Source organism: Kryptolebias marmoratus, linkage group LG4 (assembly GCF_001649575.2).
Source record: "Kryptolebias marmoratus isolate JLee-2015 linkage group LG4, ASM164957v2, whole genome shotgun sequence".
Taxonomy (NCBI): Eukaryota; Metazoa; Chordata; class Actinopteri; order Cyprinodontiformes; family Rivulidae; genus Kryptolebias; species Kryptolebias marmoratus.
Genome location: NC_051433.1, coordinates 7,718,155 through 7,732,526, shown reverse-complemented (window position 1 = coordinate 7,732,526; position 14,372 = coordinate 7,718,155). Strand labels below are relative to the sequence as shown.

The window sequence follows — 14,372 nt, the reverse complement described above, 5'->3', positions numbered from 1 at the left end:
TTTGTTAAGCTGAAGCTCTTTGATGTTTGGAGCTTCCAAAGATGCACTTGTTTGTAAAAAAAATAATAATAATAATAAAAAAAAAAAAAACTGCCAAAAAAGAGCCCAGGGATATATGCATCAGCCAACATATTTAGTTTGTGTAAAATAAGCTTCAATTTTGCTCCAGTTCCCTTGTATGTTGTTAATCAGTTTGGAAGCTTGGGCACACCAATAATTCTCAAAAATAGCTGTAATTAAGTCACTTTTTCTTTTACCTGGAAAACAGATGCTGGCTCCCTCCTTTGCCTAATGCGTTTCTCTCTGGACTCAGTGAATGTACATTTTACCCAATACCCACTGAGTCTGATGTTCAAACAGCGTATTATTGCTTTATTCACTGTCTGATTGGATTGAATTGATTATAGCCCACCCACATTTAGCCCGGCACCAGTCATTGTTTTAATTAATTGACATTTAATTATCGGCTCAACATTCAAAATTTTCACAGGAGAAGTAAACATAAGACCCTAAGTAGCTTGTTGCTGTTGGAGATCGGCTGAATTTCACTTGTAGGAAACAAAACATACTACATCACTGATACCAGGAATTTATTCTTGATAATTATGGTGGAAAAAAGTTACTATTTCATACATAGAACATACTGTCAAGGGAACAACAGTTTACACACTATCAATCTTTAATCTGATTTTGTTTATCTGATGTTGTATCTTGATGCTGGTCCCATGCATGTTAAATGTTACAGTATAGTAAAGGCCCCTGTTCACACCCACACATGTGCCTTATACTCTCACAACCTTTTCTGTCACTCTTTTAGAAGATCCAAAGATCAAACTCGGGTTTACTAAGCTAATGAGGGGTGTTACATTGTGGCCTGTTTCGTGCTGTTTTATCTTCCACTTGTTCGTGAAGTGTCAGATTCCTGCCTTTATACTTGCTTTTAATGGAACCACAGAGAAAATCAAATTTACCTAAGCCTTTTAACTGTGGTTGTGTTTGATCCTGTTTGAAAGCTGGCAACACAATCAGTTTTGTTTGTATTTAAAAGCAAAATGCATGCGGAGAGGGGCGGAAGGGTTAGGTGAGAAGTAAATAATAGCTCTGTGACATGGCTTAAGAACGTTCGGCTTGACGACATGAGACAGAAGGGGAGGCAAAGAGTCAGTGTTAACACAACTAAAAAAGTAGAAGAGCAAACTGAGTAACATTGAAAAAGAGGAAAAAAAAAACAGGAAAAATGCAGATTTACATTCAGATCCTTAAATTATAGAACACATTTATCAGCAGACTAATAAAACCTTTCTTTTTTTTCCTTGTTGACAATTTTTTATACTTTGTATTTATTTCAAATTATTAGGTTATTGTTCGTAATGGCTTCTCAGTCACTGTCTTGAATTGAATTTATTTGTTTGACCTCTAGTTCTCGGCATGATCACACTTCAGTAGCAAAAGGTAATATATGTCAATTGTTAATGGGTTCTGATTTGAGAGAATTCAAGTGTAAAAACTGTTGGCATAAACAGTAGTTATATTGTCATATTACTAGATGACTATTTTCTGACTCTGTTATGGAAATAGCTTGTAATAATTCTAAAGTTAATGGAGGTTTTGGTATCAAATAATACTTCAACACAGAATTAGATTATTAAACATTACAAATGCTGAAGTCAGTAAAGAAAAATGTTGTCAGAGCTATCATGTTTATTTTTTCAAATATTATTTACATAAGGGTAGTATGAACAATCACAATGATTTATGTCTTGATACAAAATATACTTCCTGTAAGCTCATTATCTTATAGTAAGTGTATGTATTTCAAACACAACCAATGGTGAAACATTTTGAAATCATACAGGTTGCTCTGCATCATTTTTCACACTGGTTCTTCAGACATTGTTCTATGATTCTTTCATACTGCGGGTACTCAGCTATAGTTAAATAAGCCAAAATAATGTCAATCTTATATCAGTGTTATAAATATTGTTTATAGATTTAAATTAGATTAGTTTTGCTTTTGTTTCTCTCTGACGTGAACACAATTTTCTGCGTCAACCCATTCGTCACCCACCTTGTGGTATTTATCTGACTCAGTGCAGAAGGACAGATATCATATAGTGCCATGCACCCAGAAAAAAGGGCTGGTTGGAAAGCCAAATACTAAGTATGGCCTTGGGTAACAGAGGCCTGTCAGCTTCACCGTGCTGTCTCACAGCTGACTGAGTGGGTCACTGCAACAGATCACCTCTGTTTAGCCGCAGCACCGCCAGCCTCCTACCCTTGGAGAGATAGCTAAATGTTAAGCCTGTCTGAAAAATGTTTACTCCCATCATGAACATATGTAAGAAATGCTCAAGCACCTCATAAGCATAAAGAGGAGATAGAAAAACAAACACCCATCAAGACCAAGACGGATGCTGAAAAATCCCAGACAGACTCGCAATTTTGCTAGACAGTATTTTATGTGTAGGAGACTGTGTGAGTCATCTGTCCTACTCACCAAATGCTTCCTTTTGTCTCTCAAATGTTAAAGTGGATCCTAAGCGCAGACTAGACATTTCTTACAAAATACTTTTTTTTTGTCTTAAACTGAAAACGTGTTTGTTATTCTTTTGTTTTTCTATAGTACTTTAGACTTTTCAGCATGGCATTGGCATTCCAAGAAAGTGGCTTTACTCTTTCTGTGGACAAATTACAATTTACCCGTATGGCAACAGCGTTTCCCTACAGAAGCAGGGAAGCTGTGCAGAATGTGGATGAATGGGTCAAGATATCAGAAGAGGGATGACACATTCACCCGTCCTTAATATACTTCCCAGATCTCAATTTGATGAGATGTGATAATGGAAGGAAGTCCAATCCACAAACATTCTTCCCCACGACCAAAAGGGGCTCAAGAGCTCTATTACAATTTTCCTAACAAACACTCCATGGTATTCTCAAATGATTCTTTTTTGTTTGTTAATGACTTGTCACAGCTATTTTAGTATCAAAAGGAAGATGCACTCCGTAGTAATATGGATAATCATAATGTTATAGCTAATAGGTGCACTGTATATTGTCTTGTCATTTTTTTGCCAAGCATTTTGTAAATATAGAAACAAATCACTGTGCAAGGCTATGTGATAGGCAGAGCACAAAGCTGTATCTTTTGTGTATGAATGTTGTAATTTGAGCTTTTCCATCCAAAGCCTGATAGCTGTTCTGTCTTCCCTTCCATGTTAGTGCTTGTGCATTCCTCCCCTTCAAACTGTTGGGCCTGTCGGAGTTTATAAAGAGACTAAAAAAAAAAAAAAGAACACCCACACGGCTCTGTAAAAGCACAAGCTGTTCTCATTCCCAAGACAAAAAATAATTTTATTTTGTCAACGCCTGTGGCATCTTTCAAATATGCAAAAGGTGTAATTTGGTGTCTGTGTCATGACACATTGGCCACAGTCATGTTTGATGCGGAGAGTGAGGGCTGCCTTATTAACAGTCGTCTCTGTGCATTAGGAAGTAGCAATGGGGATGCTGAAACAATACAACTTTTTTGGAGACATGAGTTCAAACCTCATCTGAAATTGAATAGTTTATTTTTACAATTTGTCTTTGAAACATTTTTTGTGGCACTAGTTAAACTTACGTCATTTTTTAATGTTCTCTGTTACCCCAAGGATGTTGTTTCCTTGGAGAAGTTTTGTACCAAGCCAATTTTGTGATATGCTGATATACAAAGAAGAAAACTGTTATTACTGAATTAAAAATCCAATATATATATATATATTAAGTTTGAGTTAATTTAGATGGCAAAAATATGCTCTTTTTTTGTCCATCTTTAGAAATTCAGATAATAAAACTCATCAGTCAGAACTACTTGAATCTTTTAAACAAGCGGATCACTCTCTTGTGCAGATAAGGCACTAAAAGGCAGAGATACTCTTCAGGATAAATCAAGATGTGGCCACATATCAGAAAAAGGGCAGATTGATTTATGTGAACCTCTAAGTTTTTAATATCAAAGTTGTACAAATTTACAAACAAACACAACCAGCTCTTCAAAAATAATCAGTCTACCTGTCATTTTTTTTTTATCTCATTCTGAGATTAGTCTGAGTTTTAGCATAAATTGTGCCAAGAAAGTAACTTGTTGTGAAATAAAACCAAGTGGTTAAAATGATATTGGTAAAGTGCAAAGTTCTGTCAGTTAATGCCACACTGATGTGATTTTGACAGCCATTTCAATAATTATCATAGTGTATTTTATTGACACTTTGTACCCTAAAGCCACACAAATCAACCATGCAGGCATCACCTGAGTTTAGGATAATGCAGTGAGACAGCTAGAATTTTCAAAAGAGGACTTTCACTTTTCAAAATAATGAATGCCTTTTAAAATACATGTCCTTTGGAAGGAGTAAGTTCCAGATTTTTGAGTTGAACCTTTCACAGCATATTTTAAGTTGTTTTATGTTTACTTATTTATTTTTTATTTAGATATTCATTATCTCTCTGGTTGGTTGATTTTTGCTGTGAATCAAAAAGCTGCCTCCTTCTCACAACCTTCACTTTTCAGACACCTCTAGTGCAAATGGGCTCCACTTTTGGGAAAGTCTCCCCTTCAAGCTTTCAAACGATGCAAGAGATTTAAGGGGGTCAAGAAAGGGTACTGCTAGATAGAAATCTAATTAGGTGATTGTGCTAGAAGGAGCTTCACTAGGTGCTCGATAAACTCCCACACACTCGCTTTTCTTCTTGCTCGTTTTTCTTTGTTTCAGCGCTCAGTTTTCACTCACCCTGCGTCGCTGCCTGAGAGTCCCCTGCTGAGGGCACAGTCATAGAGAGGAGATCATGGCTCACTTACTACAACTTCACTGCTTCATAGTCTTCAGAGAAAGGAATAGATTCCTCCTTCAGTTGTTAATAAAGTTTTTGCTTATAGTTTCTCCTCTTGGCTCATTATTTTTTTTACCTTCAGACTGAACGAAACCTGCCAGTGACAGGGCTTCAAAGAGTGATAAGGAAGGAGAGATCAGTCCTGTTTTGGCATATTGTGCAGCCCACTCATCTGTATTTTTCACATATCATTGTAGGTGACTGGATGCATAGTGGTTTCTGCGACATGTGATTGTTTTGTATTGTATGAGTGCACACACACAAAGAAGTGCTGGATGGAGCTCCAAGTACCTGACAGGTGTGAAGAACTAATTTCTTTGAAAGTAGAGTTTCCAACCTTTTTTTGTCTCAGCACTACTTCAGTTTTTTTTTTTTGTTTTAAACATCCATAAAGTGTTTATTGTAGTTGTTCAGCACTACGCATTATGTGATATCTTATAGTTATTAATTAGGCATCAGAGCAACATGTTACAATTATGGCTGTTGAAAATAGACTGTGAGAAGGTTACAGTTTATTGTATATATAGACTTCATGTAAATCTGAAGAGTAACAAGGTAATCAATTTGAGACCAAATATATAAATCAAGCTTAAAAACTTTTAGTTAAATATTTGATCATTTGAACAGTCACTGAAATGAAACCAAGCAAAATGGCAAAACTCTTTTGTTTGGCTAAAGTAATAACAACTTTGACATGTGGAATTTGACTTTGACTAACAAAGTGTTCATTAAAATTCAAGAGGCCAAAACAGTGTGGAAATACTGCTACCTGCTAACATTAAGAGCAAACGCAGAAGTAAAAGTGATGATGTTCAAGTAGTAGCCAAGTAATTTATAACCAGTGCAATCAAAAAACAACTCAGCAAAATTTGTATATTAATGAACTGCAGTCTGAGTGCAGTTTTGTTTTCTCAAGAACTGACTGGTGGTAAACAAGACTGCATTGCATACCGATAAAACATTGTAAACACATAACAGAAAACTTACTTTACTACAGCATATTAATGTATTGATAGCACTGGTCTCCTGCACCAGTTACAGCTATCACACTTACACTGTAGCAAATTCAGAACATGGCAAAAATTTCAAATAGTTTTGAGGGAACACTTGGAATTATACTTGATGTTTCTGCATTTTTTAAGTACGTTTTTGTAGTGCTTCAAAGAAGAAGCATGTCATTTACCTTGAAATCACGCCACAGCATTTCGTAATTACAAAGTAAGCCATATTATCCTAAACAGCCTCCTTGAGCTCTGGGTATGACTAAGCCTGTTGTGTGGCGGTGTTGCAGCATCAGCGCTGGGTAGCCATTTTTTTCTTTTTTTTCTTTCTGAAGGTATGACTGTGGCCCTTTAGCCTTGAGTCTTAATAGTCAGTAGCTCAGTTACAGTAAAGCACAGACTCAAAAAATATATATATATATAAATATTAAGGGACATTTTAAGCTTGAGAAAGATCTATAGTTTAAAGAAAATATGCTAAAAACTGAATTTCTAATAGTCAGTTTGCAGATAGAAAATAAATGAAAAGCATTTTTTTTTCTGAGATGGGGAAAAAAGAATTTAACAGCTTTGAATGTAATAGATGGTCAAGAAATCAAACGGCAATCACATAAGTTGTATGTATACAAAAAAATTGCTATAACCTTTTCTTAACCCTGGAGATGTTAGAAAACCTTGCATATCTATAAAAAAAGATAGATTTAACAAGCTTCATTAGAAAGTGGTTCAGTAAATAGAAATGATTAAACCTAAAACGTGAGTACAGAGGTCTTACCAGGGTGAGAAGTTTGGTTTTCCAGTTGGGACTTGAAATAGAGCCATTACTCCTCCACATCGAGGAGCCAGTTGAGGTGGTTTGGGCATCTTGGAAGGTTACCCCCATGATGCCTTTCTAGGGAGGTGAACCAAGGACACGCTGGACAGAATATATCTTTTGGCTGGCCTGGGAAAGCCTTGGAATCCTCCTGGAAGAGATGGCTTTGGAAAGATTTATCTGGACTTCCCTGCTCAAGCTGATGCACTGACTATGGAACAAGCAGTACATATTGGATTGATGAAATATTGTTAGAGATAGCAGTTCCTTTGTTTTCAGTAAACCATAATGGCTTTGGCAAAATGAAATTAGCCATCTTTGTTGTATATCAATTGCCTTGAGTTATCAACAAAACATCAGTTGAAAAGAAGTAAAGGTTTTGTTTTAAAATGGATGTTATTCCTGTGTGAACTGATTTTTTGATTTGTAGTACTCATGATTTGAAGTTATTATAAATAGGCAGTTAGCCTACTTTAGAATAACATATTAGAAAACCCTCTTTCCTCATTATGTTTCATGGGTTTTGATTTTGGTGTTGTGAAGCACATATTTCTTCTTTGTTACATAGAACAGCCGTTTAGTGTCTGTTTTTTATAGCTCTTGTTCTGTTGATTCAGCATTTGATCTGAGGCCTGTACTATGAAGCAGGATTAGAGGCTCAGTAGGATGATTTCAAGTTCATCTTGAGATTTTTAGTGTTACAAAGCTGGTTCACTGTGAAAACAGTCCAGTGACACCAGCACTGTTAGTTAGAAAAAGGGGCTGCGCACAGTTTCAGAACACATAAATGTAACATCATGAAAAATTATGACATTTAAACAACTTTTGAAATAAATGGTAACAAACTCTGCAATAATTCTTTACCTAGAGATCTCTGAAGCTTTCATGATTGATCTTTTTCTGCACTTTTGGAAAATATTTCACGTTTTGTTTTTTTTGATAGAATGCAGTAAACAATGGAAAAAAAATCAAAATAATAAGGATTTGGACTCATGTGTTGTGTCCAGGGAGATGAAACAGATTAGACCGATGTGATATGAAAATATCATTTATCAGCTTGTGGTTTGTTGCCTGCTTCAGAGTAATAGCATGAAAGAAAGACAAATTGTCACTGAGAGCCTTGCGTTAAGGTGAAAACATCTCCAGGGTCTGTTTGATGTCTGTTCAGCTTACATTGAATCCAGCCTCATCTCAGTGTGTCCACATAGACTTCTCAAAATTGAATCAGATTATTTTACTTTGAATGGGAATTACTATTACTGAATTACATAGGACTACATTTACCCCTAGTCTTGCTTTATTCCTGTTCTGCTTATATCCATTTTTTTTTTTTTCTGTCCTTCCTACAACAAACAAGCCGACCTCCCTGTTCTTTTCCTTTCATAAAGGAATTTTATCATAATTTTGCATTTCTAACACTGAGGCATCATTCATAATGCTGTGTCAACTTTCTGGTAAAAAGTAGTTTTAATCTCTTTGTGACTGTCGCCTCTTTGAACTACTCTTTCACAGCAAGCCTTTTTCAGTCTGTTGCATCTTGCTCCACCTTTCTCCTTATGTGGAGGAAAAAGGCATTTGAAATGCAAAGTGATCTAAATTTGATTCCTTGTTCCTGTTGAGTAGACTTGAGTAGAAATCTAACCTTTCTTTCTTCTTTCTTTATTTCTTTTTATGGTGTGTCTCTCTGTCCTTAGCTTATTCACAGCATCAGTGTAGTGGATAGAGATGAACCACAATCTGGGCATCAGTTCTTTTTCACTTTAGCTCCTGAAGGTTCCAGCAGTCGCCACTTCACTTTATCGAATGTCACAGGTAAGAGGACAAGCATTGTTTCATGATTAATTTAAACTCATCAGCCACGTTTGATTCTGTGGATAATGTAAAAAAATATTGGATTTTGAGCCTATACTTTAATCAACAGTCTGTTTTTAAACTCTTGATTAAAGTATAGCCTTTCAGAGTATGTTTTTGTATGTGTACTTCTAAATAGATGTTGACCAATTGATTGGTCACCTGATTAATTAGGCAGCATTTAGCAGTTTTCCACTAATCAGTGCTGGCCATGCCTGAACATACCAAGCTGATTAAAAAGCAGGCACATTTGGCAGAATAATGTTGTTACACTTTATTCCCCATCTTTGTGTCTATGCATTTTTCATGATACAGGTGCCGTTCAAGACAGGTGGGCTTTATATTTGGTTGGTAATCCTGTCTGATAACAAACATGCCAACAAGAGGAGAAATGTGTCAAGACAAATTCACAAAAGTGCTTAAAACATTCTAGGCCCTATGCTATTCTTACTGTCAGCTCATTTGTAAGCAATAACCCAAAAGTCTTCACTTTTACCTGTTTCTACGCATTTTTTTAAATCTAGCATATGACTGACCAGTACACAAGTTCCATGACAATTAAAATTGTCTGATTATTGAATTATGTTTATAGGCCAATACCAAACAGACCTACAGAAGCTTGGTTTTATATATGCTGCATACTGGTTATTTGATGTCCTGATTTCCAAACATTAACTATTAAAAATACTTTAATTGGTAAACCTCTAATGTAAACTACAGCGGTGAAATGAAGATTGTTCAAGATCCTATTGTAGCTCATAAAAAAGAAGGGCTTTATGGTATTATCAATATTTTTCCCAAGTGACTGTAAACATTAATTTGATGAAATGCTCCAGGGTCTTATTCAAATAAGGATCTGGAGGTAATGCTGGTTTAGATTGTGAGATGGCATTTTCAAAACCCTTTAAAATGTTAATCAATAATGTCAAATTTTTAATTAGAATAGCTCAGTTGTTCAGATACCAGATGGTTAAATTACCCTGACATGCAGAAAAATCATACACTTTGATTGTATTGTAGGCAACATGTATACTTTCTTTGTGATTTAGTATTTGCCTCATTAATAGGTGACACTTTTGGGTAAACATCGGCTGTGAGGATCCTCATAGCTCAGTCATATATTCAGAAAAAAAAAAAAAGTTTAGGTCACTGTTTATTTTTTTGTTCTTGCAAAACACTTTTTGTGATTGTGTTATATGTAAATGAATAAATAAAATACAAAAAAAAATGTTTAAGAGATTACACTTTTAAACTTTTTTTTTTTCTTCAAGTGCCATGAAAACTATTTTGTAAGCACCACCTAATAAATTAAAGCCACTGTGTTCCCCAGTGATGACTCTGCTCTGTCAAGAAGGCTTTTTTTCATGTTTGGCTGTGTCTTTTTGCACATGCGCTTGCAGATACTTCATTTAGAGATGTGTATCTAAGTAAATGTGACATCTGGCTAAATCAAGATTGATCTGACACCAGGAAAATGTCAGGTAGCAACCTGAGCCAGGAAAATGTCACTTTGTGAAGCAGCAGGGTCTGTTGTTGTCTTGGTCATGTGTATTTGAATAGGAAGGCACATACACAAGCCTTGTGTAACACACATAATGCATTGTTTACACACAATTCACTGGATGGGCAGGGAATAAGTAAAAGTATGATATCCCATGGTTCAGTGTGGGTGGTTGGGAAGAATGATCAAAATTCACAATATATAAATGTTATACCTGCCACCCCATTTTGCCAACCAATGCATTGTGCATAAACAAACAAATGCAAATTTAAATACTTTTAATGAAGTCATTCGTGCCAGCATTAATGTATATATTCTGGTGAAAAACAAACAAAGCACCACCCAGACTTTTAATACGCCTACCCCTCATTTTTCCACTCTGGTGTCTTTTTTCATGGACACATTTGTCAACCTGTCACTTTCAATCTGTCACTTCTTCTCTCCCTCATCATGCCCTCACATTGTGTTTTGTCTCTAAGCCTTGACACACTATGATGACAAGGCATTTTTCCCATGTTGCTAAACTTTGAGAAGTTTTTGCCGGCAGTCTGAAAAAAAAAAAAATAAAAAAATAAAAAAACAAACAAACAAAAAACAACAACAAAACCTCATCTCACAACATAGTTTTCTACTTTGATAAACTGCCATCATACTGTATTTATTTATGTAAATTCACTTTCTTTGTGTAATGTAAACATTTAATTAATTGATTGACTTTGCAATTAATGTTCTAAAAATGCATCAGGATAACAATAATGACTACTAGTTCCTTACATCTGAGTCCTCAAAGACGAATTAACTAGAGTTGATACAGATGTGTTTATTTTGTTAGTTAGCCAAACTTCAAGTGCATTATTTTTTTTTCAAATTTATTCAAGAAGTGACTTTCAGTGTGCTCACAAGTCTGCTAACAATCTTTCTTTTTAAGCATGAAGATGTGTCGTGTAAAAGTCAAAAGGACAAATTGTGAGGTGTAACATTCCCGAACATGAACTGCAATATGAAAATTGTTCTACATGTGCCAGAGGAGTTCTAGGGTGACATGGATAACAGTGATAAATGTTCTGGGAGATGGATTACTTGTTATCCTCTATGCAAGTCTTCCCACCAGCTACCCTTACTCTATTTATCAAAACCTCATCCTTTATTTTGTGTTACATTTATCTAAGTCTCAAGCAGAGAGCTCATATACACACCACTGTAATTTAATTTCAAACAGAGGCTCTCACACTCATTTTCTGCTCTGCTTTGTGTTTCCTTGATAAATATCTGATAAATGTTAATGGCAGGGAAGCAGTTCACTCTTCTGATGAGATTTAATAACCCTAAGTTTACTAGACAATTTTGGTAATGCTGTCTGTAGTACAGAAATAAATACGTAACTAAAGCCACCTAATGTTAACAATATAGCAATATTGGTAAATTGTCAAACAAAATGAATAATTGTATATGTGCAAGTAAAAAATAAGAAAGGTAATAAAATGAGTTACTAGACTAATCATTTTCAATTTTCTAGAACCTTGTCTGTCAGAAAACAATGGTTTTATAATTCAAACGTGTAGATGCTCATGTAATTCTCTGCTTTATCTTGTTTCTCTGACCCCAATGTGTCCACAACTAAATCCCACTGCACACCAAGAAAACACAGCTGGCATTCGTACCCAGAGGTTGGGCTTTAACCGTCACGAACAGAATGTGTACTTCCTGCCTATTCTTGTGGTTGACAGTGGACCCCCCTCCCTCAGCACAACAGGCACCCTGACCATCCACGTCTGTGGCTGTGACACAGGTGAGAGCTACTCTGGGAGCTGCAACATTAACATCACTGTCACCTTCTGCATCAGCACAGACAGTACTAAAAGGTCAACATGTCATTGTTTTGCTTAGCAAACAGTTCTTATAAGCATACATTTATTGAAAAGAAAACAAGACAAGGCCGCAAATATGCAGACAAATGGCCCTTTAGAGAGATTTCAGGTAGTAAAATCTTAATGTTAAAAACACTGGTTTTATTTTTAATGAAATAATGCTTATTTTTTGAACTGATAACAATGGAGTCAAATCTGCAGTGAAAATTGTCTTTTTTTTCATTACACAGAAGGAGTGATCCAGTCTTGTAATGCAACAGCCTATGTAATGAGTGCGGCTCTCAGTCCTGGGGCTCTTATAGCACTATTGGTCTGCATGCTGATTCTTATAGGTAAGCAGATACATGTACTTACATTCATAACATATGCATGCATATATATGAATGCAAGAAAAATACATAAATGTGTATTTTATAAACAGCTTGATAGATAAACACAAAAGATTTGATCATATTTCTGGCAAAACTACTTAGATTTACTACTGCAGTAGGTCGACCAGCAATATTTATGTAATAGTGGGATATTCTAGAGAAAAGGTGGGTCTACAGCATGCACATAGTGAAGCAAATGTATATCCTCTGTTCAGAAAATCATGCAACCAGGCATATGTGCTTTAATGGGTTGACCCCTTTTAGAAGTTATCCAAATTCTTTAAATAACATCAAAACAAGATACACTCTTCATCTTTCTTTCATGTTCCTGTTAGACATTTTGAGTCTGCTTTTATGAGGATAGGGCTTTTGTTTAAAGCAAAACGCAGATGCTGCCCAGTTTTATGAATGACATCAAGGCACTTTGATCCACAGAACACAGGCAGTGACAGAATGAATGGGAGTAAAGTGGAGATGGGGGGTGGAGGTTCGAGAATGCAAACAGGCAAAAAAGCTATCTCAGCACTTGTATCACTCTGTACAGGAGGGTTTAAATAGTCAAGGCTTTCCAGACAGGCTGAGATTTTTATATAGACATGCACACACTAACATACCCATGCATACACATGCTCACCCTTTCAGATACCAAAGATGGTTGGTATTGAAATATTTGAAAAAATTATGAGCCTGCTTCTCGGTCTACCCCCCACTGTAAGTTTTTGCATCCCACTCTTTGGTAACAGCAAGCAGCAACAATACTGTCAGGGTGTTTTGTCTCCCCCGCTTGTGGCTCTGCACATTTTATTTTGTGCCGCCAGTGAATGATGGATGATGTGACACTATGTTGCTTTAACTGTGACTAACATTGTTCTCTTTTTCTTTTAAGAGCTTTTTTAATGAATGTTGTTAAAAGTCTGTCTCCATTAACAAAACCATCTACTACAGTATACTTCAAAAGCAGAGCATCATTTATTTAACATAGCTTTAAAAGCCTCAACAAAAATGTTGTGTACAAATCTAAGGCAACCTGCTGGCTATATAACTGTTGGTAGTGTATCCTCGTTCTGGTGATGTCCTAGATAGCATCCCTTCAGTAGCATGAGTTCAAAATAGTTTTTTCTTTCTTTTGGCCATTATACTAGTAGAAAGCAAAACCTGTACTGATTAAAAAATACAAAATAATAAAAAAAATAACATAGGGGTTTTTATATCACATTTCCTGTGATATTGAAATGCTGCCATGTTTAATACATTGGCAGCATGTCTTATCAATGTCTGTTCCATACCATTCTTCCATCCATTTTGTTTTAATATGCTTTTTCATCCAGAGCGGCAGGGAGATATGCCCTGGCCAGGTCACCAGTCCATCACAGGGCCACAAAGAGACAGTGAAGGGCGATCTAGAGGCAATTTAGAGTTACCAGTTAACTAAACATGAATGTTTTCAGTCTGTAGGAAAAAAAAAAGATTATCTGGAGAAAACCCATGCATGCATGGGGAGAACATGCAAACTCCACACAGAAAGCCGGGTTAGTACCTGCAACCACTGAACCATACCATTCTAATTTTAAAACATACACATCATACCTCATCAATGCGCTAAAGGACTGGCTAAGTTGCCACATCTTTTACAATTCATCATGCAAACACTGAAGTATCAGGGTAGTAAGGGTCAAAATAACAGGGAAAACCATGTTTTCATAACTACCATGTGGTATGAATAACAACACAAGCATCAGGCAAATGACAACAATCTTATTAGCTCAACTGCATACCACAAAACACTTTTCTCATTGCTTTTATTTACTGTACATCATACACAAACTGCTTCAGCACAAATGGTAAATCACTCCGTACTTATATTTGCTGCATTACAATCCATTTTCTTTATCCACCATTACTGCGTGCGCATTCTCTTTTCTATATATGTGTACTTCTGTGGTGCACACAATGACTAATCAGCTGGCCAGCTTTCTCTTTCTCCAGAGGCTGGACCACCTCTATTACATCAATTGCTGGATGATGAGAAAAATGAAAACAAATTTCTGCCTAATTACCTTACAAACAAACAGTCCCTCCATCAGTTCCTATATA

At 36.0% G+C, this 14,372-nt stretch overlaps 1 protein-coding gene across 2 annotated transcripts in view; it reads left to right on the top strand.

Annotated features, from left to right (window-relative positions):
- The window catches only part of LOC108231675 (cadherin-22), a 136,768-nt gene that overhangs the window by 118,918 nt on the left and 3,478 nt on the right, over window positions 1-14,372 (top strand). For both annotated transcript variants that reach the window (XM_017408903.3, XM_037975519.1), the window contains 3 exons: window positions 8,382-8,499; window positions 11,679-11,828; window positions 12,138-12,239. In XM_017408903.3, the coding sequence (XP_017264392.1) occupies window positions 8,382-8,499; window positions 11,679-11,828; window positions 12,138-12,239 (370 nt within the window). The remainder of the gene's footprint in view (window positions 1-8,381; window positions 8,500-11,678; window positions 11,829-12,137; window positions 12,240-14,372) is intronic.